At 47.4% G+C, this 22,919-nt stretch overlaps 1 protein-coding gene and 1 pseudogene across 1 annotated transcript in view; one reads left to right on the top strand and one right to left on the bottom strand.

Annotated features, from left to right (window-relative positions):
* Nucleotides 1–22,919, bottom strand: part of LOC119278776 — a 283,671-nt pseudogene that overhangs the window by 255,618 nt on the left and 5,134 nt on the right.
* The window catches only part of LOC119278777 (polyubiquitin-like), a 74,017-nt gene that overhangs the window by 49,353 nt on the left and 1,745 nt on the right, over nucleotides 1–22,919 (top strand). Inside the window, exon 5 of the mRNA XM_037560126.1 lies at nucleotides 15,178–15,182. Within this exon, the coding sequence (XP_037416023.1) occupies nucleotides 15,178–15,182 (5 nt within the window). The remainder of the gene's footprint in view (nucleotides 1–15,177; nucleotides 15,183–22,919) is intronic.

Here is a 22,919-nt window from a genome sequence, read left to right as displayed (position 1 = left end):
GCGCGGTTGGCTCTTGTAGTGCGCTTGCCGGGACTTGGCTTGGCTGTGCGCGCACCCTCCTCCACCATCCCTGGCACCCCGGCAGGGGCGTCTTCTGCCCGGTGGCCATGTGGTCTTGTGTCTAGGGCCGGTCGGGGTGGCTCCGGACTCTGCGTGGCCCGGAAGCTGCGCTCTTTCTGGCTCCTTCAGCTTGCATGTGCCTTGGTGCCTCCGCGCCCCCACCTTGCTGGTGACCTTGGTGGTCGTCCATCTCAATGCATCCTCGATTCCCCACTTTACGGCTCGCCGGCATCCTTGCTGCTTGACCCAGATCTGCGGTACCCTCCGGATGCGGGCCTGCGGCCATCGTCCAATTCCTCACCGCCCCTCATTCCACCCAGTCGCCCACCTTTGTGCCTTGACTGTCCCTTAGCCGCTCTATTGCTCGCGCTTCCAGCGGCACCCGTTGCCTCTTTGTCGGCGGGCGTGGTTCCGACCTATGCCCAACTTCCTCTTATCTGACTCGTGCTCAGACGGCTTGGGACTGCTCGAACTCTGGCCAGGGAGAAATCGCTGCATTCTATGCTGGCAGCGATGACACCCTATGGTGGCCGTCCCCTTCTTGGAGGCGTTGTCATGGCCGTTTCCTGGGCCCCTTTTGAAGCATCAGGGGAAACCCTAGGTCCGGTTTTCCGGATCGGGCGGCAACGGTGTCTCGGCGACGTACTCCTTCCTGAAGGCGTTGTCTTGGTTGCTCACGGTGTCCTCGGGGCTGGATCGGGAGATGTTGGTCGTCGTGTTGTTGGTCTGAGCTACTTCTTAGGATGGCGGGTTTAGGCCTAGTTCTTTTGCTAGAATCTGAGGATTCTCCCAGAATCCGACCCCTACCCAGCTTCCCCCAGAATCTTTGAGCCCCATTTGTTTTACAATTCTATCTAATTAGACCCTAACTAGATAGGATTGTAAAACATATGGGGCTCAAAGATTCTGGGAAAATCTGGGTAGGGGTCGGATTCTGGGAGAATCCCCAGATTTTGGCAAAAGAACTGGGCCTTAGCTATGTTTCTTTTCTTGTTTGGGTCAAGCATCCCATGTCTCTCTGTTCCAGACACCATGGCCACGCCTCTTGCGTCCGTGTCATGTGTTGTATCTCGCCTTGTACTTGTTCTAACTTCTTCTATCAATGAAATAATATGCAAGCTTTGCGTATTCGTGAAAAAAATGAATAGGCCCACTTCAGCCACCATGGAGCATTGGGAGTCACCTTTATTGCAAACCATGGTGGGTGGCATGGCATTGGGGATTTGGGGGGTAGCTCTAGGGTTTGAAGGTGGTTTGGCGTTTCGGGGGACGGGGGACGGCGACAGGGTATTTATAGGTCGAGGAGAGGCTAGAGGGCCATGGGGTGGCCTAGGCAAGTGGAACGACGCCAGTTTTTAGAGGGATATGTAGGGTCTGGGGATAAAGACTATTTTGGTCAAATTTGAACTAAACGAGTAATAGTAGTTTCAGGGTAAATCTTTGAGTTGTTCTACTTTGTAGGGGAATTGTCTAGTAAACAGTGGGGTAAGTGGCTAGTGGCCAAGAAGAGGGTTACACAAATGGCGCAAGGTGAGGGCAGCGATGGCAAAACTTTCAGGAATTATAGAGGCTCTGGTCATGCAAGAGGCCAGGAGGTTGTGGTGGGGCTCCACGTAAACATACATGTAATAATGCACGGCTGGAAGAGTGGAAGACGATGATGATCTTGATTCTCACAGTGCTCTCGCGCCCGGTGGAGTTGGGTGGACGTGTCGGAGAACAAGTTCTGAGGCTGTAGAACTTCTTCCTCAAGCTTCTTTGCAGACCTTGTTGCGACTTCGGAGCTTCTCAAGGGTTTCGGCCTCATTGCGAAGGCGCCCTAGCTCGCCCTTGCTACATTCAAGCTGGGTTCATAGGACCTCGCACCTATCCTGCTTCGTCTTCACACTGGCTTCGAGGTCGTAGATGGTCTCCTTCAGGACATCGTCCTCCTCCTCAGCAGCACGCGCATCGTCCTTGGCCTCGTCACTCACATGGTGGGCATCCTCCAAAGTCTCTGCTTTCTCGGGGGGCTGCAAGGTAGCCAAAGACCAGAGCTCAATATAAAAAGAATAGCAAAGGGACAATGTGGAAAAGGATGACTATAACTTGTTGATAGAATTAGTGAATGCGCGCTCCAAGCACTCATTTGCCCACCGCCCAGTCTCAAGCTGTTCACATAGCTCTGAATTCTCAGCGGCTGCTTGTGATTCTGGTCTCTGCCAGCCTGTGCGAAAAGAACGAAGGCGTATTCAGTAAATAGGGGCCTGATAAAGCGGAATGCACAGTTCAACAGAAATTAAGCCCAATTCCAGGTTGGTACCACACTTAGTCTTGGGGGCTACAACTACCGTAAGCACAAAGCAAATGGCAAAGACAGGAATGACTCATCGTGAAACCGGGGCTCCACAGACAGGACAAACTGACGCGGGCCGCCGAGGGGCTCCAACCTTAGCCACCGGTCACTCCCCCTCCCATCCCTCCCCTCCGCTGGAGGAAGCCGCTAGGCTAAGCCCGGGCAGCTGACGGCGGTGGCGGAGGAGCCTCTTCTTCTCGCGTGCGAGGATGACGCGGGGCACCCGGGCGAGCGGAAGTGCGCCCCGGATCTGAGCCTCCGCAGCTGTGGCTCGCTCCCGGCAGCGGATGGCTGCGGCGTTGCCACACCTCGGATCAGCGGCGACATGGAGGGCTTTGGTGGACTGGTCAGCTACGGGCGTGGTTGGCCCTCCGGTCAGATTTGATCAGGCCAGAGTGGCTTGCTCCCTCTGCGGCGGCGGAGATCGGTGGTGGTCCGTGCGCATGATGTGAGATGGAGGTTTGTCGAGCGGATCCGGGTGAAAACCTCGTTCTGAGCTTGTTGCCAAGACCGGAGATGGCGGCACTCTTTTGTGTTGTTACCTTTTTGAAGGCATCGCCGTGGAGAAGCTCCAGACCTCGTTCCGCGACCTCCGGGGGAAACCCTATATCGGTAGATCGGATGACGAGGCGCTCTGGTGTCGTTTCCCCTTTTGGGGCGTCATTCTTAGACGTGTACACGGGCTCGAGGGGCCAATGGATGACTTCTTAAGTGGAGTGGTGCGTCATCTTACTCATTGATGGCGGTGGATCTCGGCGGCGTGGCGCAGTGGAGACTCAGCATCTAATGCGCGAAGATGGACTCATGCAGGAGGAGGACGCTGTCTGGGGTCATGGTGGTGTCGATGGTAGAGAGGCCTGGCAAGGTTGGTGCGTTAGTTTCTGCTCTGAAGATGGATTGGTGAAAGGCAGCGGCGGCGACACATTAGAGTGCATTGGACCGGTCTCTACCCCAAACCCAGTATGTGGCTCGGTTAGGGCCTCTGTCTTCAGATGTTAGGCTTTGGTGCGATATCTGTTTGGTATTAGACCCGGACTATCGACACCCCTTCATCAACTGGATAGGAGTAGCGACAGTTGTTGCTAAGATGGTGTGGCTTCAGGCTAGCTGGTGTACTAATTTGTAAGTTGGTTGTGAATAATTAATAAAATGACTGCATGCATCGCCCAGATGCAGAGTCCGGGGATAATCCTCCTTTTCAAAAATAAATGGGAGCCGCATGATCCTAAACCCCCACCACGACGACAACAGGGAGGTTTGGAACCTGTACCCCTAGCACAACCACGTGGGCGGTCTCTGGAACGACAAGGAAAGATAAAGAAGCTTTTTTTTAGCATTATAACTTATTCATCAAATGATAGCCAGGTCGTTTACAAAAAGATGAAGAACAAAGTCAGGGATGTTTGCTTCCCATACTTCAGACTTTTTCATGCTAATACAATGTTTTGCTAGAGCATCTACTACTGAGTTCGCCTCTCTGCTACAATGATCGAAGGATATGTGAACAAATTCTATTGTCATAAGGGAACACTCCGCTATAATAGGCACTGCGGTTCCCATATATGCATTAGGGGTCTGAAATTGCCTCCAACGCCCTTGTGCTATCAGATTCTATTACCAGCTTTGTGCAACCCAAGTTTGCAGCTAAATTCAGTCCACATGAATAGCAATCATTTCTGCTTCTTCTATGTTAGGTACATAGGGTATCAACTGAGTAGTTGTGCCTAAGAATTGTCCTTTATCATTGCGTGCTATGACTCCACAAGAACCCGAGAGATTATCTGCAATAAAGGATGCATCAACATTAGTAGCTAGAACCTGGATTGACATCACTGCTTGTTCTATGGACTGAACAGTTTCCCCCTTCGTATACAGTCTCCTCTGCCACCAGATGAACCACATTGCCACCAATATGAATTCGGGTGTAGGAATATTATTCACCGTCGAGTGTACCTGGAAAGAGGAAGTCAAGATTAACCGAGCCAGAGCGATCCTAAGTGACAACATTGTCTATCTCGGTCGATAATCCCAGCTCTTTCCAGATAGCATATGCTCGAGAGCAAGTAAACAGGCAATGCTGGATGTTCTCCATTCCAATATTACAGAGCGGGCATTGTGGAAGTAAAGGTATATGCCGGCTGGCCAATACCCCATAACAAGGCAAAACTCCCTTCAGAACTTTCCATCCAAAGTGTTTAACTTGCCCCGGTAGTCGTAGCTTCCATAGATCTTTCCATACACCATTTTCATTAGCACTTCCTTGGCTGCTTCGGTTAAAGTGGTGCCCAAACTGGTTCTCAAATTCGATATGATATGCCGATCGCACTGAAAACGTTCCCGACCTTGTAGGGTGCCAAGCTACAAAGTCTTCCACTACTTCCACATTAAGAGGAATTTGCATAATTCTATGTGCATCGACAGGAAAAAATACAAGCCGAATGAGGTCCTCATCCCAGTGGCCCGTATGGGGGTCAATTATCTCCTCTACTCTTGTTAACATGATGCCACCTCTGGATGTGATTAACTTCCTGGTTGCACTCGAGGGTATCCATGGATCATCCCACAAATTGATGTGTGAACCGGAGCTTACACGCCAGATACAACCCCTCTTAAAGGTTTGCATTCCCACTACAATGCTCTACCAAGTAAACGAAGCTCCTTTCTTTGCACCAACTTTCAATATATCTCCACCGGGGTAATATTCTGCAATCAACACTCATGCACACAATGAATCAGGTTTTGGAGTAGACGCCAACACTGCTTTGCTAACATAGCAAGATTAAAGATGTGAAGGTCTCTAAACCCCATACCACCCCTTTTCTTTGGTACACACATTTTCCACCACGCAGACCAATGCATTTTACTCTTTTCATCTCCATCTCCCCACCAAAAACCCGAAAAATCATCGGTAATTGATTTACAGATTCCTTTTGGCAACTTGAACACAGACATAGCATATGATGGGATTGCTAGAGCTACTGCCTTAATCAGAATCTCCTTGCCTTGTATGGAGAGGATCTTTTCTTTCCAACCTTTTAATCTCTTACATACTTTGTCCACAAGGTGCTGGAAATAGTCACTCCGGTCCACACCAACCATTGTTGGTAGGCCGAGGTATTTGTCTGACAAAGCTTCAGTTATGATATCCAACGTAGCACAAGCATTTTCCCTATCATTAACTCTAGTATTAGGACTGAAAAAGATACTAGATTTTGGAGTACTCACACGCTAGCTTGAGCTTTCACAATACGTGTCAAGAATATTCTTCAGAGTGGCTGCATTCTGACTTGTTGCATTCACTAGGATCAAGCAATCATCTACAAACAACACTTGTGAGATAGACAGGGCATTTCTAGACACTTTTACCCCTTCCAAACCACCAGTTTCTTCCTCAAAAGACATCATACTGGATAGTCCTTCAGAACAGATCAAAAATAGATACGAGGATAATGGGTCACCCTGTCTCCAATCCCCGAGATGGAATGAACTCCTCTGTTTCAGTATCATTAAACCTGATTCTGTAGCTCACCGAAGATACGCACTCCATGATGAGCTCAATCCACTATGCATGAAATCCCATCCTTGTCATCATTGCATGCAAAAAAACTCCATTCTACTCTATCATAAGCTTTTAACATGTCCAGCTTAACTGCACATATTCCATTAGTTCCATGGGTTTTCTTCTTTATTGTATGAAAACACTTATAAGCAACTAGCACATTGTCAGTTATTAACATGCCTGGCACAAATGCACTCTGAGTTGGTGAAATTACCTCCGGCAGGATTTTCTTCAGTCTATTAGCTAGCATTTTTGAGATAACCTTATAGACCACATTACATAAGCTTATAGGCCTAAACCGGGTTATCATCTCAGGGCTATCAACTTTCAGGATCAGCACCACATTTGTTGAATTCCACCCATCTGGGATCTTTTTGTTGTTTTTTTTGACTATGTACTGCAAGGCAACAGCCTCACAGCTCTTTATTCATCAAAAGAAATAAAAGTACACTGTACAAAAGAGAAAGAAAGAAAGAAAGAAAGAGTTACAATACTTACAAAGAGAACTAGGGGAGGGAGGCTATCCAAGCTACAGGTTATCTCTATATTTACATTTGATCCTCTGAGCTAGAAGAGAGAGGTCATGCACAAAGTTTCTCCTCCAAGACCTAAAGCTAGGAGTCTCATTTCTGAAAATTTTCCCATTCCTTTGTGTACAGATGTTCCAAGCAGCTGTGAAAACCACCTCAGAGAAGAAAGGTTTGTTGAACTCCTTCTTGGAAGCTGAGGCCATCAGCAAGGTAGATTGATTTGGTTGTGGCTACCAAGATATTCCAAGATAATTCCAAACTCTCTAGCTAAAGTTGCAAGAGAAAAAGAGATGAATTCTATCTTCATTGGAGGACTGACAAAGAACACAAGTATCATCTTGAATGTGCCAATGTCTCCTTTGCATCATATCTCTAGTATTTAGACGATCCATCGGAAGAAGCCACCCAAACACTTTAATCTTGAGAGTACAGGAGCATTTCCAGATCCACTTTAAAATTGGATCAATCCCCAAGTGGGAGAAGGTGAAATCATAATACAGCTTGGACACATATTCCCCATATTTAGATGGCCATTTCCAAATGTATTTCTCAGCAGGGTTTAAACTAATGGGATCCATCAAAACTTGAAGTTGAGATAGCTCCAGGAAAGCTTCAGAAGAAAGTGGAAGGTGGAAACCTTCAACCAATGACTAAAAACCAAAGAAGTCCCTGACTGAGACCATATCATCAATGGCAAAAGATTGTAAGCGAGGGAAACGATCCTTGAGAGCAATCACTCTGTTATCAATTTGCCATCTATCAAGCCAGAAAACCACCGTGTCACCTGCATGCACTTGGGGAGTGACCAGCATACAGAATTTATCAAAGAGTTTCAGTATGTCACGCCACCAGAAAGATCCACAGAGCTGAGTAACTTGTGGGGGAGAAGAGTGATAATAAGAATCCCAAATGAGCTCAACCCAAGGGACATCACGTTTGTTGAAGAACTTGAACAAATGTTTCATCAAAAGAGCTTCATTCTGGACTCCCAGATGGGTAACACCTAGACCACCATGCTTTTTAGGTCGACAAACCAGCTCCCATGCAGCAAGAGACTGACGTGGATTATCAGTGTTCCCTCTCCAAAGACACTGCCTCTCAATCCTTTCAATCTGCTTAAGAATGGCCTGCGGTAGGGATAAGGAGCAGAGAAAATATATAGGCATGGAAGCGAGAACTGACTGAAGGAGCTGCAGTCTACTACCCTGATTGAGGAGACAAGAAGAAGTAGATAAACGTCTCTCAATACGATCGACCAAAGGCATGAAATCATAAATGGTTGGCCTGGATGTCCCCATGGGTAATCCAAGGTACGTGAAAGGCATTGATCCAACCGAGCAGCCAAGCAACACTGCAATTCTGGCACCTTCCTCTTCAGACAAATTCATTGGGATCAGGGAGGATTTACTCAAGTTAACACGCAGGCCCGTGGATTCAGCAAACTTCTGCAACATATCTTTGAGAGCAATTAATTGGCTATCAACAGCCGGCAGCACAATCAATGTGTCATCCGCGTACTGGACAATCGGAAAATCATTGGATCTTGTTGGGATCAGCAAGGAGAGGATGTTACGTCTGCACATGTCATTTACTACAGATTGAAGAAGATCCACTGCAATAACGAACATCAGAGGTGATAAAGGATCACCTTGTCAAACTCCACTCTTGCATTTAAAGTGTTGGCCAGGGACACCATTATGAAGTACCGAGGAAGACCCAGATGAGAGAAGGCTACTGATCCATCCATTCCATTGATCATCAAAACCCTTACACTAAAGAATTCAAAGGATAGCATCATGCTCAATTGTATCAAAAGCTTTGGTGAAATCCAACTTAAGCAACATAATAGGCCTCTTAGAAGCTTTACACTCGTGCAAATACTCAAAACACCACGCTAGGCAGTCTTGGATAGATCAACATTTGAGGAACCAATATTGGTTACGGTGGATACATTGGAGGATCACCTTCTGCAGCCGATTCGCCAGGAGCTTGGTTAAAAAATTTAAGCAAGTATTAGTTAACGAGATTGGTCTAAAATCACCAACAAGTTCAGGGCTGAGCTTCTTAGGAATAAGAGCAATGACAGAGGTGTTAAGACACTCCAAATTGCATTTTCCTTCATAGAATTCAGTAACCAAACTCATAAAATCCTTCTTAAGAATACTCCAGCATTTCTTCATAAAAAGGCCTGTAAATCCATCCGGTCCAGGAGCTCGATCAATGGGCATATGTTTAATTACATCATTCACTTCATCCTTAGAGAAAGGCCTCGAAAGATCCTCAAGCCCCTCAACTCTAGACAGAAGCCTATCCAAATCAAATTGCATGTTAATGCCCCTGGACTGCCCCATACGCAATTTAAAATCAGACCAGAACATGGAAGCAAGTTGTTGATGGTCAGTCACTATCTCGCCAACATCATTCTTAATGGAAGAGATAGTGTTCCTGTGATAACGTTCAGTCGCCATAGCATGGAAAATTTTGGTATTTTCCTCACCCACCTTGATGGAACGGATAGTACAACGTTGCTTCCAGTAAAGGAATTGCGAACGAAGAATTTCCTCCAGATGAAGCTTAACAATCCTTCTAAAATTCATCTCTGGCCAAGACAGCTGTCGGAGTTCTTACAACTCATCAAAGAACAAGATCACCTTGTTACAATCTGCAATTAGGTTCTTAACCTTCGATAGACTGACGTGCCACTTTTTAAGAGCATAGCGCAGATCCTTGGACTTGGACGAAATAATACTAGCAGCAGTGGTTTTTCTGACAAGCAAGTTCCATACATCAGCAACACATTCAGAGAAACCTGGCAGATGCACCCAATAATTTTCAAAACGGAAAATTTTGGCCTTCAGAATTGAAGTGGCAATAGAAACCACACATGGCACATGATCCGACGTGGTACGTGCAAGGGGCAAAACCATGGTATTAGGGTGGTCAGAGGTCCAAGAAACCGTGGTAAAGAACCAATCTATTTGCTCCAGCAATGGGTTAGATTGCATATTGGACCATGTGTATTGCCTTCCTTTGATTGGTAGCTCCACCATACCTAAATGACCAATAATTTCATTAAAAAGGAAAATGTCATTCACATTACCACCAGGCAAGTTACGATTTTCCAAAGAGCACATGAAATTAAAATCCCCAATCAACAGCCATTTCTCATCATAAGGAACGCTTAGATTATATAACCACTGAGAAAAATCATCACGGGCAGGGTTCTGACACGGACCATAAACAAAGACCAACGTCCAAACTTCAGAAGTGTGCATGGAGGTGAATTCCACTATGATACCATACGAATGAGCCTCAATTAACTTGCCCGAGAAGAAAGCAGAATTCCAAATAATGACAATACCGCCAGAGGTACCAGACGAGGGCATGTAAACAAAGTTGTCAAAACGCCTAGGGCAAAACTTCCTAAGGAAACGCTGATCAATATGCATACACTTAGATTCTTGCAAACAAATAACAGAGCACCCACTCTCCTCAATCTTTTGCTTAACAGCAAGTTGCCTGGCCTCAAAATTAAGGCCTCGCACATTCCAGCATAGAACTTTCCAATCTCTAAATGATGTCTGATTCATTACAAACTGAATAATATAAAAGCAAAAGTAGGTCACTCAATGACCTACAACATCCACATAGCAGAGACAAATAGTGCAGCATAGCGCAAAAAAAGAAAAGATAAGTGGCGATTAAACAGGTTCGCCAGGGACCCAAACTACAGAGAGCATCAAACATCATCAGAACTCTTGCTAAAGTTGGCACCAGAAGGATCCGCAACAAGCTTCTCCGCCGTTATCTTCTCCGGGGCAATACGCAGACGAGCTCCAAGTCGCTGAAGATAAGAGATGGCCATTGGAGGCGGCACACTAGGAGCATCAGGAGCAGGTGCAGTATGGCTAGCAGGCATCGCACTGGTTTTACGCTTCTTGGAGCGTTTGACAAGCTGGGGGCTGACAGAGATCTGCGGCATATGACGGGAACCATCACGCAAAGCGCTAAGTCTGGCACTACGACGAACTTGTGAAGCAAGCAGATGTGGTTGTGTAGAAGCAGTTTTGCGAGACCTCTTGTTGGTACAGACAGGCATAGCAGAGAACTGAAATTTCTCAGTGGTAGGTTCAGACAGCTCAATGGGCTCATCGAAACAGAGAGCACGAGCAACCGGGCGCTTGGCGGGTGGCTCCATATGAATGCTCACAGGAACAGACTATGGTGGCAGCAGACTAAACTTCAAAACCTCATCAAAGGGACCACAACTCCAAGGATGCTTGATGTAGGAAAACATAGGCATTTGCAGAGGCCTAGGAATGACATAAAACTCAAAACAATGCATCACCTTACTGAAGGTACGAGTCCATTGCATTTGAGGCGGCAAGACTGGCCCAAAGACAGTAAAGACATGTCTAACATGCAGAATCTGTTGAGCTGGTAACAGAGTAGCATGCTGAGGAAAAAGAGCAAGCTCAACATTGGGAACACCATGATCATTGGTAGCATTGACAGAATCTTCAGAACCTGCAACACCATGGACTCCTGAGGCTGAACTATTTCTTCAGGATCAACAGGTTCAGCAGCATTAGCATGAAAAGCATCAGCATTAAGGTTGTCTTCAGCAGTAGCAGGTGGGGGCACATCATTCCAACCTAACTCAGGGAACTCTGGCATAACCCAGTTGTGGTTGCTGAAATGCATCTGGCCAGGAAGTGGTTGTGGATTCCCATCAAAAGGCATCGGATCTTCGTCAGCAGGCAGCACATCAGCAAAGTCAGTAGAGAGTATGTATACTGGGGCAGTCCATGAAACCCTAGCAGCTCCAAAATCTCCAAACTCACGGTACACCACATCCCTAGGAACCATGGAAGGAGCAGGGAAGGAAACATAAGCAAGTGTCCTCACCATAAGCTGATCCGTTTGATGCCAGGTGTGGAAACGCCCGAAAGTGCTAATCACATCTGCAATGTACTGCAGCCTACGATAGTCAAGAGGGATACCCAGGAGCATAATCCAACCACAACGAAAACCCTGAGTAGCTCTATAATTGATCCCCTCATCATGCGGAATAAATCGAACAAAGCGGTCATTGCCCAGATCAAAGGGTGGATGATCCACCATGACTTGCCTAGAAACTGCACTACAGAAACGGAACAGACCAACTCCCTGAGTCCAAGGCTGAGCATCAAGAACATTCCTCCCCAACTGATTGACCACAAAATCACTAACCATGTTGCGGTAAAGGGGAATCTCCTCCAGCAGCGGCTCTGGCTCGACGATGCCAATAGCATACTCCTCATGCCTTCTGTCAGGCGCAGTAGATGGAGTGAAGAAAGTGTGAGGAAGACGTAGCGGCCCTCCATCAATGATCTCGAAGCCTGGGGGCACAAACTGCATCGGGTCCAACTCAAAGTTGTCCATCTCCGGCGAAGGTGATGCAGGCGTGTGTGGCAGCGGCGGAGGCGTTGAGGATGGAGGCAGTGGTGTATCCGGGCGTGGGGCGAAGGGCGGAGCTGGAGGCGATTGTGGTAGTAATGGTGGCGGAGGTGGAGCTGGAGGCGATGGTGTTAATGGTGGTGGCGGGGAAGGAGATGGAATAGGCACAGATGGCGAAGCTGGATGTAACTCGCCGACGGGACGTAGCAATGGGCAGGAGGTCGCAGTAGGTTGGGTGGAAACCGAGGCATCCAACGGCAAAATCGATGGTGGGGTGTTGGAAGAACCCTCAATGACACGCGGGACCCACCTAAAACCGCCAGCCGGTGCAGATCCTATGCAGGATTTTTCCCTGTGGCCTTGCCGAAAACAACGCCGGCAATGCACCTGATTGGTGCAACTTGAGGTGATATGCGCCATCGAGAAACAATTGTGGCATTTCCAAACTTTGAACGCCATCTCATCAACCATAGAAGAAAATCCATCCAAATCATTAACCGATTGGTCCAAAATCTTGGTGGGAGATAACTGTTGATCCTGACCGAATGGCTGCACATTGGGAGATTCAATATTGACTGGGCCAAGTGGGCTACCGCAAGGCACTGCATTGGGGAGCCCAAAGCATAAGAGCAAGATAAAGAAGATGGGTTGACCGGTGCAACAATCTCACCGGGCCCATCAACAGGAAGCGGATCAGAAGGAATATTGTTTGAAAAACTCCCAGTCCCGCCCAACAATCACTCCGAGGAATGTGCAACCAACTTAGGCGAGATTTCCGCAGATCGAATGGAAAGCGCAGAAACCGTACCAAAATAGATCGGAGGGTTCGCCACCGTCCAACGGAGCTCCAGCACCGGCGATGAATGAATAATAACACGCTCATGAGGGCTAACAACATAACCCGCATCTTGAATCGTGTCAATGCATTTCTTAGTGGCAGGATAGCGATAACCCTTGCAAGCAGGATAATTTTGGAACATGGCAAATGAGAGTTTCTTCCTGCAACTAGGCACAGACTTCATGGAAGATTTGACAGGAGGTTTGTGCATGGCCATCATGCCAATAGAAGCACGTCGTTTGGTAGGGCTAATAAAAATCCATTCAGCATCACATTCCTTCCTCCAAATCAAAACCTCACGCTTCCAATTAGGACCCCCATGTCCCCAGAGATGAAAAAAGCACTTGAAATGCTCACAAGAAAAAGATCGAAGGGCAAGAACATAGAGACCCACTTTTTTGCATGAAACATGAAAGGAGAATACCTTGTCACGTATAGAGGAAACCATTAACTCAATTGCTGAACCACCAATCGCTGCGTCAAGAGCTGCTGCCACAGAATCATCAGAGAGGCGAAAGACATGCCTGCTAAAGGATACCACCATGACAAAAGGATCCATGCCATCCGATGGGTGGACCGAAAAACCACAAGATCTATAGATCTCATCTGCAAATGCCAAGAAATCCAGGGTAGAACCAGAACCATGATCCATTGAAGATGGTGATCCTCGTAGAGAGGAGGAGACGCCGGAGATGATGAGTGGATTGGATTAGGAATTCAGTGGCTAGGGAGAGAGATCGTCGGAGAGCCTAGGGTGCCGGTGGAGGTGGAGGTGGGAGAGCCATGGTCATAGTTCGGATCTTTTTGTTGTTGATAACTTCAAGTACTTCCTCAGTGAGCTCCTCACCTATAATGTGCCAAAAACGCTTAAAAATATTGAATGGAGACCGTCAGGGCCCGGGGCCTTCATGTCACCAATTTGGAACAATGCTTTCTTCACTTCCTCCTTGGTGTATAGAGCTATCAGCAGGGCATTCATCTGTGCCGTCACCATAGGTTTAGTAAGACATCACCAATCATCCCTGAATCAATGTTAAATAGACTTTGGAAATACTCAAGAATCAAGGGCTTGAGGTTATCATTAACCTCAACCCAAGTATTATTATTGCTTTTCAATATCTTAATTAAGTTATGACGTCTATGTGCTGAGGCAAACTAATTAAAAAACATTGTGTTGCGATCGCCTCGACATAGCGAGTTTGCGTGCCCGTGTTGTGCCCAATAGATCTCCTCCTGCTCCAGGAGATTTTCGATCAGCATTGTGAGATCTTGTTATTTTGCTTTCACTTCTGCATTATGTGGCTGTTTCATAAGGAACTCAAGCTCCTGTTGAGCTGATCGCAATCTGTACTACGGCCGCTTCAGGACCTTTCTGTCCCACACATGCAGCTCTTTGTGAACGGTGTTTAGATTCTCCTTGGCTGTAGGGCAAAGGCCTTGAGTAACCGCCTTTAGCCACGCCATTTTAACAATCTCTTCCACTGCTTCTTCTGCTAACCATCGTGCCTCAAACTTGCGTATGCTCATAGGGCGCTCTGCTGCCACTCCGACCAAGTACTCAATGTCTAGCAAATTGGTCTATGATCCGACTTGCCCATCTCCAAATTACTCAATCCACACAGTGGATGCATCTCCATCCATTCTGCATTAGATGCAGCCTGATCTAGTCGTTCATGCAACCCTCCTTTGAAAAAGGTAAACTTGTCCCCGTTGTATCCAATATCTTACAGAGAGCAGTCATTGAGCGAATCTTGAAATGCTTGCATCCGAGCTTGTTGTCGGGGGCTCCTCCCTCTTTCTCCGACGAGTACAATATCTCATTAAATCCCCAATCGCTACCCACGGGAGGGTGGACTGGGCATGAAGATCACGCATGAATTGATATGTTTTCTCCTTATTATCCCAACTAGGCTCTCCATACACACCAGCTAGTCTCCAAACTTTCCCATCGTTTTCCTCTACCGACACATCAATACAATGGAATGTAGTAGTCCGGGAGTATATCCTCACCTCCTTCTTCCAGACTAGCAACAAACCCCCTTTCCTGCCATCAAGACTTGGTGCTACAATCTTGTCATCCATTCCCATCTTTCTCATCAGAGCTTCTGCCTTATCTTCATCCAGATGCGTTTCAGACAGAAAGAACGCATATGCATTATGCCGCCTCTGGATATCCAGAAGCGAGCGAACTGTCGGGGCACCTAGAAGTCCCCGACAATTCCAACTTATGAGTTTCATTGCGCCTGGCGTTCCTCCCTGGAGGAGGACGCCGATGCATCAGTTGTTGCCTCTGAAACTACTGCCTTCAACCTTTTATGATCATGGATTTTCTGAGGTGTGCTCATCTGTGATTTGTCAATCTGCTCATCACTCGTATTTTCAATAAGCAGAACCTTGTCATTAACAAAACCCACAGGAGGAGTAGCCGCAGGATCTGCTGTACTATTTATTTTTCCATCCTGTGAGATAAGACTTTTCCTTGCACTCAGGGTCACCGCACCCCCTGGTTGTAGGTTCTCCTCCCCTACACCCATGCTTTCGTGCTCGTTGGGATTTCCATCACCAAGTTTTCCAGTGTTCCGGCCACCTCTGTTTGTGTACACCTGAATTCCCCCGGGGAGCCCCTCCACTTGCCACACCACGATCTTTTTGTTCCTCATAATTCACCAAAAGCCAATCACCCCATTCACATTCTGCCAGGTCATGAATTCCATCACCGCATTCCGTCAGAAGATGACCCATTAGGCTGCAGAAATTACAAAAGTCCGGGAGTTTCTCATATTCAACTGGGTATCTCTTATTGTCCTTTAGCGTAAGCGGTACAAATCTGACAAGTGGCGTATCAAGCTTCAGATAAACCCTTGCCCTAAGGTACTTCGAGGGATTCAACCGTCCGTCGGTGACAACCACTCTGAATGGAGGGATGCCCACTTTAGCCGCTATCTTTTCTGCTACAGATTTTTTTTTCATCATTCCATCAGGGATTCCCATGATCCTCACCCAAGTCGGAATTCAATCAAGCTTGTACTGCCTGACATCAGATGTGCCATCATATTCATCCATTACCACTTTTGCATTGCGAAAGATCCACGAGCCTCCACCCATCACACGATTCCAGTCACCTAGACTCATAAATTGCGCCAAGAACAAATTAGGTCCATTTGGTTTGAAGATCACACCTTGCGCCGCCGCCCATGCATTACGCAGTGGTTTGAAAACCGAGACATGGCTAAACGGTTTCTGCGTATGAACCCTAAACACTGTGATCCAATGATTTTTCGCTATAATCTCATCTACCTCTCCAGACAGATCAAGCTCCTCTTCCTCCTCTTCATGGAGATTCAGTCCCTGGAACTTGTCCTCCAGAATTGAAGTCCCAGATCGATCCTGCGAGCTATGGTCCGATGACCCACACCCGCCGCCCAAGGGCGTCCCTGATCTTCCCGTACTCGCCATGCGCGCACTTGCAAAGTTAGAGGACACCGCAATCCCTCAGCCAGATCAATCGCAAGGATCCCCTAACGTGAGGATTGAAAGAACTTGTGGGTAGGTTAGGATCCCTAGCGGGGGCGCCACAGGTAATAAGGAGAACCCTAGGTGAGACCCTAGGGGAAGTCGCTCTACCCTAGGGGATAGGGAATATAAATAAGCTAACACCACTAAATAAGCAAAACTAATATAGCATCCTACCATGCTACCTCTTGAGCATGCGTTGGTTTTTCCCTTGAAGAGGAAAGGGTGTTGCAGCAAAGTAGTGTAAGTATTTCCCTTAGTTTTTGAGAACCAAGGTATCAATCCAGTAGGAGGCTCCTCAAAAGTCCCACGCACCTACACAAACAAACAAGAACCTCGCAACCAACACGATAAAGGGGTTGTTAATCCCTTCACGGTAACTTGCAAAAGTGAGATCTGATAGAGATAATAAGATAAGATAAATATTTTTGGTATTTTTATGATATAGATTGGAAAATAAAAGATGCAAATAAAAGTAGATGGAAAACTTACAAGATAAAAGATAGACCCGGGGGCCATAGGTTTGACTAGTGGCTTCTCTCAAGATAGCATAAGTATTACGGTGGGTGAACAAATTACTGTCGAGCAATTGATAGAAAAGTGCATAGTTATGAGATTATCTAGGCATGATCATGTATATAGGCATCACGTCCGCAACAAGTAGACCAAAACGATTCTGCATCTACTACTATTACTCCACACATCGACCGACTCATGCCTGCATCTAGAGTATTAAGTTCATGAAGAACAGAGTAACGCATTAAGAAAGAGGACATGATGTAGAGGGATAAACTCATGCAATATGATATAAACCCCATCTTTTTACCCTCGATGGCAACAATAAAATATGTGCCTTACTGCCCCTGCTGTCACTGGGAAAGGACACCGCAACATTGAACCCAAAGCTAAGCACTTCTCCCATTGCAAGAAAGATCAATCTAGTAGGCCAAACCAAACTGATAATTCGAAGAGACTTGCAAAGATAAATTAATCACACATAAAAGAATCCAGAGGAGATTCAATATTTCTCATAGATAGACTTGATCATAAACCCACAATTCATTGGATCTCGACAAACACACCGCAAAAAGAGTTACATCGAATAGATCTCCAAGAAGATCGAGAAGAACTTTGTATTGAGATTCAAAGAGAGAGAAGAAGCCATCTAGCTAATAACTATGGACCCGAAGGTCTGTGGTAAACTACTCACAACTCATCGGAGAGGCCTTGGAGATGATGTAGAGGCCCTCCAAGGTCGATTTCCCCTCCGGCGAAGCGCCGGCGAAGGCTCCAAGATGGGATCTTGCGGATACAGAAGGTTACGCCGGTGGAATTAGGTTTTCGTGGTGCTCTTCGATGTTTTCAGGGTACGGGGGTATATATAGGCGAAGGAAGTACGTCGGTGGAGCAACAAGGGCCCCACGAGGGTGGGGGGCGCGCCCACCATCGGGGGCGCGCTGGGCACCCTCGTGGCCGCCTCGTTTGTTGCTTGACGTCCACTCCAAGTCTCCTGGTTGGTATTTGTTCCAAAAAGATCGCTCCCGGAGGTTTCATTCCGTTTGGACTCCGTTTGATATTCCTTTTCTTCGAAACACTGAAATAGGCAAAAAAACAGCAATTTGGGTCGGGCCTCCGGTTAGTAGGTTAGTCCCAAAAATGATATAAAACTGTAAAGTAAAGCTCATAAACATCCAAAACGGATAATATAATAACATGAAACAATCAAAAATTATAGATACATTGGAGACGTATCATACCACACACAAGTAACGAAGGAAAACAGAGTCAACAATCTTACCTGGCCCGGTCTTGGCGGCCTCCAGCAGAGGCTCCTGCTCGTATCCCGAGGCCTCTGGCATGGGGGAATCAGGTGTGGGCGGGGGCTTGGGCGAGCTCACGGCTGTGCTGGCCTCCTTCATGGATCGAGTGGGCCTAAAATCGCTAAGGCTTGAGAAGAAACACCTAAAGTTACTATCTAGGAAAACTTACCGGCCTTGCACAATAATGTTGTGTTTCCGCTATAGCCTCACCCCCGTGACGGGAACTGCCAGTGGTGGAGGCGCCTCGAAGCCCTTAAATGGGTTCACAGACCATCAACGGGTCCTGCCGCTGAACTCCTGACACGTGGGGTCCTATATTTTTTTTGAGGGAACACGGGGTCCTTTAGCTACTATAAGCTTGCATACAAACTTGGTTGAATAAATAAAGTGCCCCCCGTCCCCCGCATCCCTCTCTGATGCAACTCGAGGGAACCCGAGCTTCCCCTGCTGCCAGCCCTCCTTCAACCTCCCTTCCGCCCTCGCCGCTGTCGAGGGCCACTGCCGGGCAAAGCCCGGCAGTGCTGGCGGCGGCGGGGCCTCTTCCTGGCGCATCCCTTTCTCTCCCCCGACAGAGGCTTGGCAGCGTGGTACGGCGGAGCTCCGATGGGGCTCGGTCCTCTTGCGTGGGTGGAGGGCAGGGCGCGCCCAGTGGTGCTGCCTCCGCGGTGGCTGTGGCCTTGGGCCCTTGCTCCCGATCCCAATCTGGATCTGGTGGTGCTCGGGTCTAAGCCATGGTTTCTTGCTTGCGAGGCGTGGTGTTCGTCGAGTCTTGGTGGCCTCTGGGCACCATGGGGGTGCCGCCGGCGGCTCTTGCCCGGCTTGGTGATACTGGTGGAGGTGTTGCATGGTGGAGAGCACGTGAAGAGGCGGTGCACGATTGCGTGGTGGAACGGGGCGGTGGTCTTCTTCAAGCTCGGTGGTGGGTGTAGGAGGTTGCGGCGCGGGGCCTTGGCGGATGCGGATCTCGGCCAGGTGTGGTGGTGCCGGGAGTGGTGGCCGGGGCACGCAGAGTGGCTCTTGTTGATGTCGACTTGGCTTGGAGGAAGGCGGCCCCTTTGTGGTGCTGGTGGCGATGCAGCCAGGATCTGTGTTGGTTCCATGCCGGAGGTTGGAGCAGGGGCCCGCACAAGGGAGCACCATGGTGGGCGTGCGCGTACGCGTGTGCGTTTCGGCGCGCCGGTTTCTTCCCTGTGTGGCCTCGGGTTGCAACAGCGGCATGGAGTGCCATCAGTTTTTCGCTGTTGTTCAAGATGGATGGGTGCTGGTGAGGTGGTTTTTGCGGCCGTGCAAGTGCTGGTTGGTGGTCGGGCTGCTCTCGGCCGTGCGAGCGCGATGTACCACGGTGGTTTGGACACAGTGGCGAGGTGTTGCGATAGTGGCAGTGTGACTCTAACAGTTTGGCCAATCTGTTGATGTAGTGGGAGAGGTTCGACAGTTCGGATGAAAATCCTGCTCGTCTTTTTGGAGCTTGCGGCGACGCTGCCTGCGGGGTGTTGTCTTCCTCCTTGGAGGCGTTGCCGAGGTGTGTCGGCATCTCCCCTCCTTGACCGGATTATGGTCTTTGGGCGAAAGACTTGTCCGTTGCGGTGTGGCGTCGTTACTCTGTTGAGAGCATCACATGTGAAGACTTGGCCTGGAGGTTCTGTCGGTGGTTCTCCGATGCTTGTCGTTGCCCGAGTCGATCTTCATGGGCGCTATGTATGCAGTTGCCGGTGATTCAAGACGATGGCTTTCTCGGGGCCAACCGAGTCCCGCTATCCACTTGCCGTCTCTTCGGAGGCATTCAAGGATGGGTAGTGCGTTGGCAAGGGAAATCCGGTTGGAGTTATTGCTCTTCAAGTTCTATGTGACCTGTTTTTGTCGTGACACGGCTAGATGATTGGCTTAGGGCAGGTCCTTTTCCGTTGTGTTTGTACTTGTTGTGGTGGAGTGTGGAGTTTCAACTATACTTGTTGTTCGCAACGAGTTGTAGTCCTTTGTAGGAGTAATTGATTTATGCCTTCTATAAATACGGTACTCCTAGGCCTACTCTCGAAAAAATAAAGTGCGTTATCTCAACTAAAAGAACTCTCCTCTCATTTTCTCCCCTAAAAAAAACTTATCCTCTCTTCTTCTCTATATCTATAAAAAAAGAAACCCTTTCCTGTCCACTCTCTCTCTCTCTCTCTCTCTCTCTCGCTTGGACCGCTTTCCTTCCCCCGCCGCCGCCGCCGCCGCCGTCGCCGCCGCCGCCGCAGCGCCGCCCGCACGCAGTTCCTACCGGACTCGAGCGGAGATCTTCCTCCTCTCTACTCGGTAAGCCCTAATCCGCTCCCTCCCCCTTCCATCTCCTTGGTCTGCGCCGTGAAATGTTGAATCCTCATCCTTCCCCGAGCAAAAACCCTAGCCGCCTGACCTAGCTCCGAGTACGATGACAAGAGGGACGGCGGTCTTGAGAGCCCTGCCGCTCTAGTTTAGGCTAGCGATATGCATCAGCCCCTCCCCTCCTCTAGTGTTTGCTGCGATGGGGATGGCTCGACCCCCCCCCCCTCAGAAACAGCTCTGCTGCTTTGGTTGTGATGCCTGTGTTCCTCACACTAGTTGTGTAACCGATTTCCACCCCTCGGATCTTCCACTGTGCAATTTTTCGGATATGGATTGAGTGAATTTTAGGCTCTCTATGTCCTACGGTCCTGCAACGGCGTTCTTGAGAGCCCAGCTGCTCATCCGCCCCTCCCCTACTCTTGCAACGGCGACCAGTGGTGTTCCCGATCTGCTTTGGTTGCGGTGCCTGTGTTCCTGCTAATAATAAGTCGCCTTCTGTTGCTATTGTGGTTGCTGCACAACTGTATGATCGATGATGTGTAGCATGGCAATCTTTTCATGATCCCCTGATGCTTTTTCATTAGGGGGGATGCTTTCACATATGGATTGGGTGAATTTTATCCTCTCTAGATCCTACTGTTAGTGTTGCCTGGCCTCATGGAATTTGTTGCTAACCTCATGTCATCTTATATGTTAGATCTTATAGGATTATTATTGTACAGCATTTCTTTTCACAGAAAAAACTCTTCATCTAGAGATCAATGGAGTATATATCATATCAAATACATAGGCCTTCTTATTATATGTATGTCCTTACACCACAGAATCTAATAATAATTAATAAGTTAGCCACATTTTTTGAAATTTTGTTTTGTTTATATACAATCAATAAGTAATACAATAATAACAAAATAAACAGCAGAAATAGTCCAAAATCGTTATATGTGTTGGTCAACCTTTGTGAACAGATCTCTCTTGTTGTTTCTATGACCTACGTGTTGTGGAAGTGTTGACGTTTTTTATATGTAAATAAAAGCTGGACAAAAGCATCTGCATGCTGTTAACTGGAGTTATTAAGCCTGCATATTCTGTTTTCCGATTAAGATCGATGCAATGTAGTGTAGCAACTCTGAAGGGCACTCTCTAGCTAGCTAGCTTCTGTAACGGTGAGTCTTGTTGGCTGATTTGGCATTTGCCTGCTAGCTGTTGATTCTATTCTAGAAGGTGTTAGCGAGTTAATTGAGAACTTTATGTTTACTTTTTGGTCCCCCGCACCCCAACTTGCCGCACCTGCATCAGGTATTGACTAACATAAAAAACAAATCTTCCATTAGCAATTAATTGGCATATCAATTACTGACTGTCACAGGGATGCCTGCGCAGAATCCTTTACTAACATGAAAATGAAATCCTTGACAGACTGCCTGCCAGAATGCCCCCGAAGAAGCGCCTGCACCTGTCGCCCGCTGGTCCCAAGCTGGAAGACCATGTTGAGGAAGCTGCTCCTGCTGTCTCTACCTTTGGCACGGAAGGTAGCATGCATGGTGAGTTTTACCGACTCCTGCTCGCAATCTGCACGATGCATACTCATCACATTCTTTGTTCTGTGCGGGGTCGTTGAGTCGCTTGCGTGTTTGATGCACTTTGCAGATTCCGAGGAGGAAGAGGAGCAAGTTGGCAACGAAGACGACGGTGGCAGCCATTCATCGCAGATTGACGGTGCCGACATGGACGAGTAAGCGATCAGAATTCTCTTTTTAGACAGGTTTTCTATTTTGTATGCATGTCTCCTGCAGTTAATACTAGCTAGCTGCGAGGTGCAAGTCAGCCCCTCGGTTGCTGTTACGATCAGTGCATTATCCTGTTATTAGGAAATCATTTTGTTCACTGGATTTCTATACTTTGTCGGCTTAGATCCCTCAGCTCGCTAATTGGATCAAAATATCAAATCGACTCTTCTTCGGCCTGTCAAATATGAGTTTCCAGTGTTCAAGTACTCAGGTGCTAATAGTCCCATTATGAACACCTGAACTTTATACTGTAGCTACACATTTCTTTGAAAAAGGAACTAAAATATCACAGAACACTTGTAACTGTTCTATAAAGTTTTGATCAGTAATTGATATGCCAATCGGTAATGGAAGATTTGATTTTCATGTTAGTCAGTGCTTATAAATTGTTTATTGATCTTGAACCTTGCAATCAATGCAAGTTGTAATCAAACCTTTTAATCATTTATTGTGATTTGCTTGTTATATCCACGGGAACAAGCTTATGTCTATTAGTTGGTAATTTTTTTGGCCAGAAGATTACTTTGTTATACTGAACTGTAGTTTCACATTTCCTGTTCACAATGAAAAACATTTGTCATAGCAACAAGCAATAGTTGGTCCATTGGATTGAAACCAGAGATGTTTTCTACATGTGTGCTTTTTGCTTCTTATCCTGCTTTATTTATTTGATCTGTTGATTTCTTAGAAAAAGAACATATGAAAAACCCCTTCAATCAAGTAGTGGATAT

This window comes from Triticum dicoccoides, chromosome 3B, assembly GCF_002162155.2.
Source record: "Triticum dicoccoides isolate Atlit2015 ecotype Zavitan chromosome 3B, WEW_v2.0, whole genome shotgun sequence".
Lineage (NCBI taxonomy): Eukaryota > Viridiplantae > Streptophyta > Magnoliopsida > Poales > Poaceae > Triticum > Triticum dicoccoides.
This window is presented reverse-complemented; position numbering and strand designations above follow the sequence as displayed.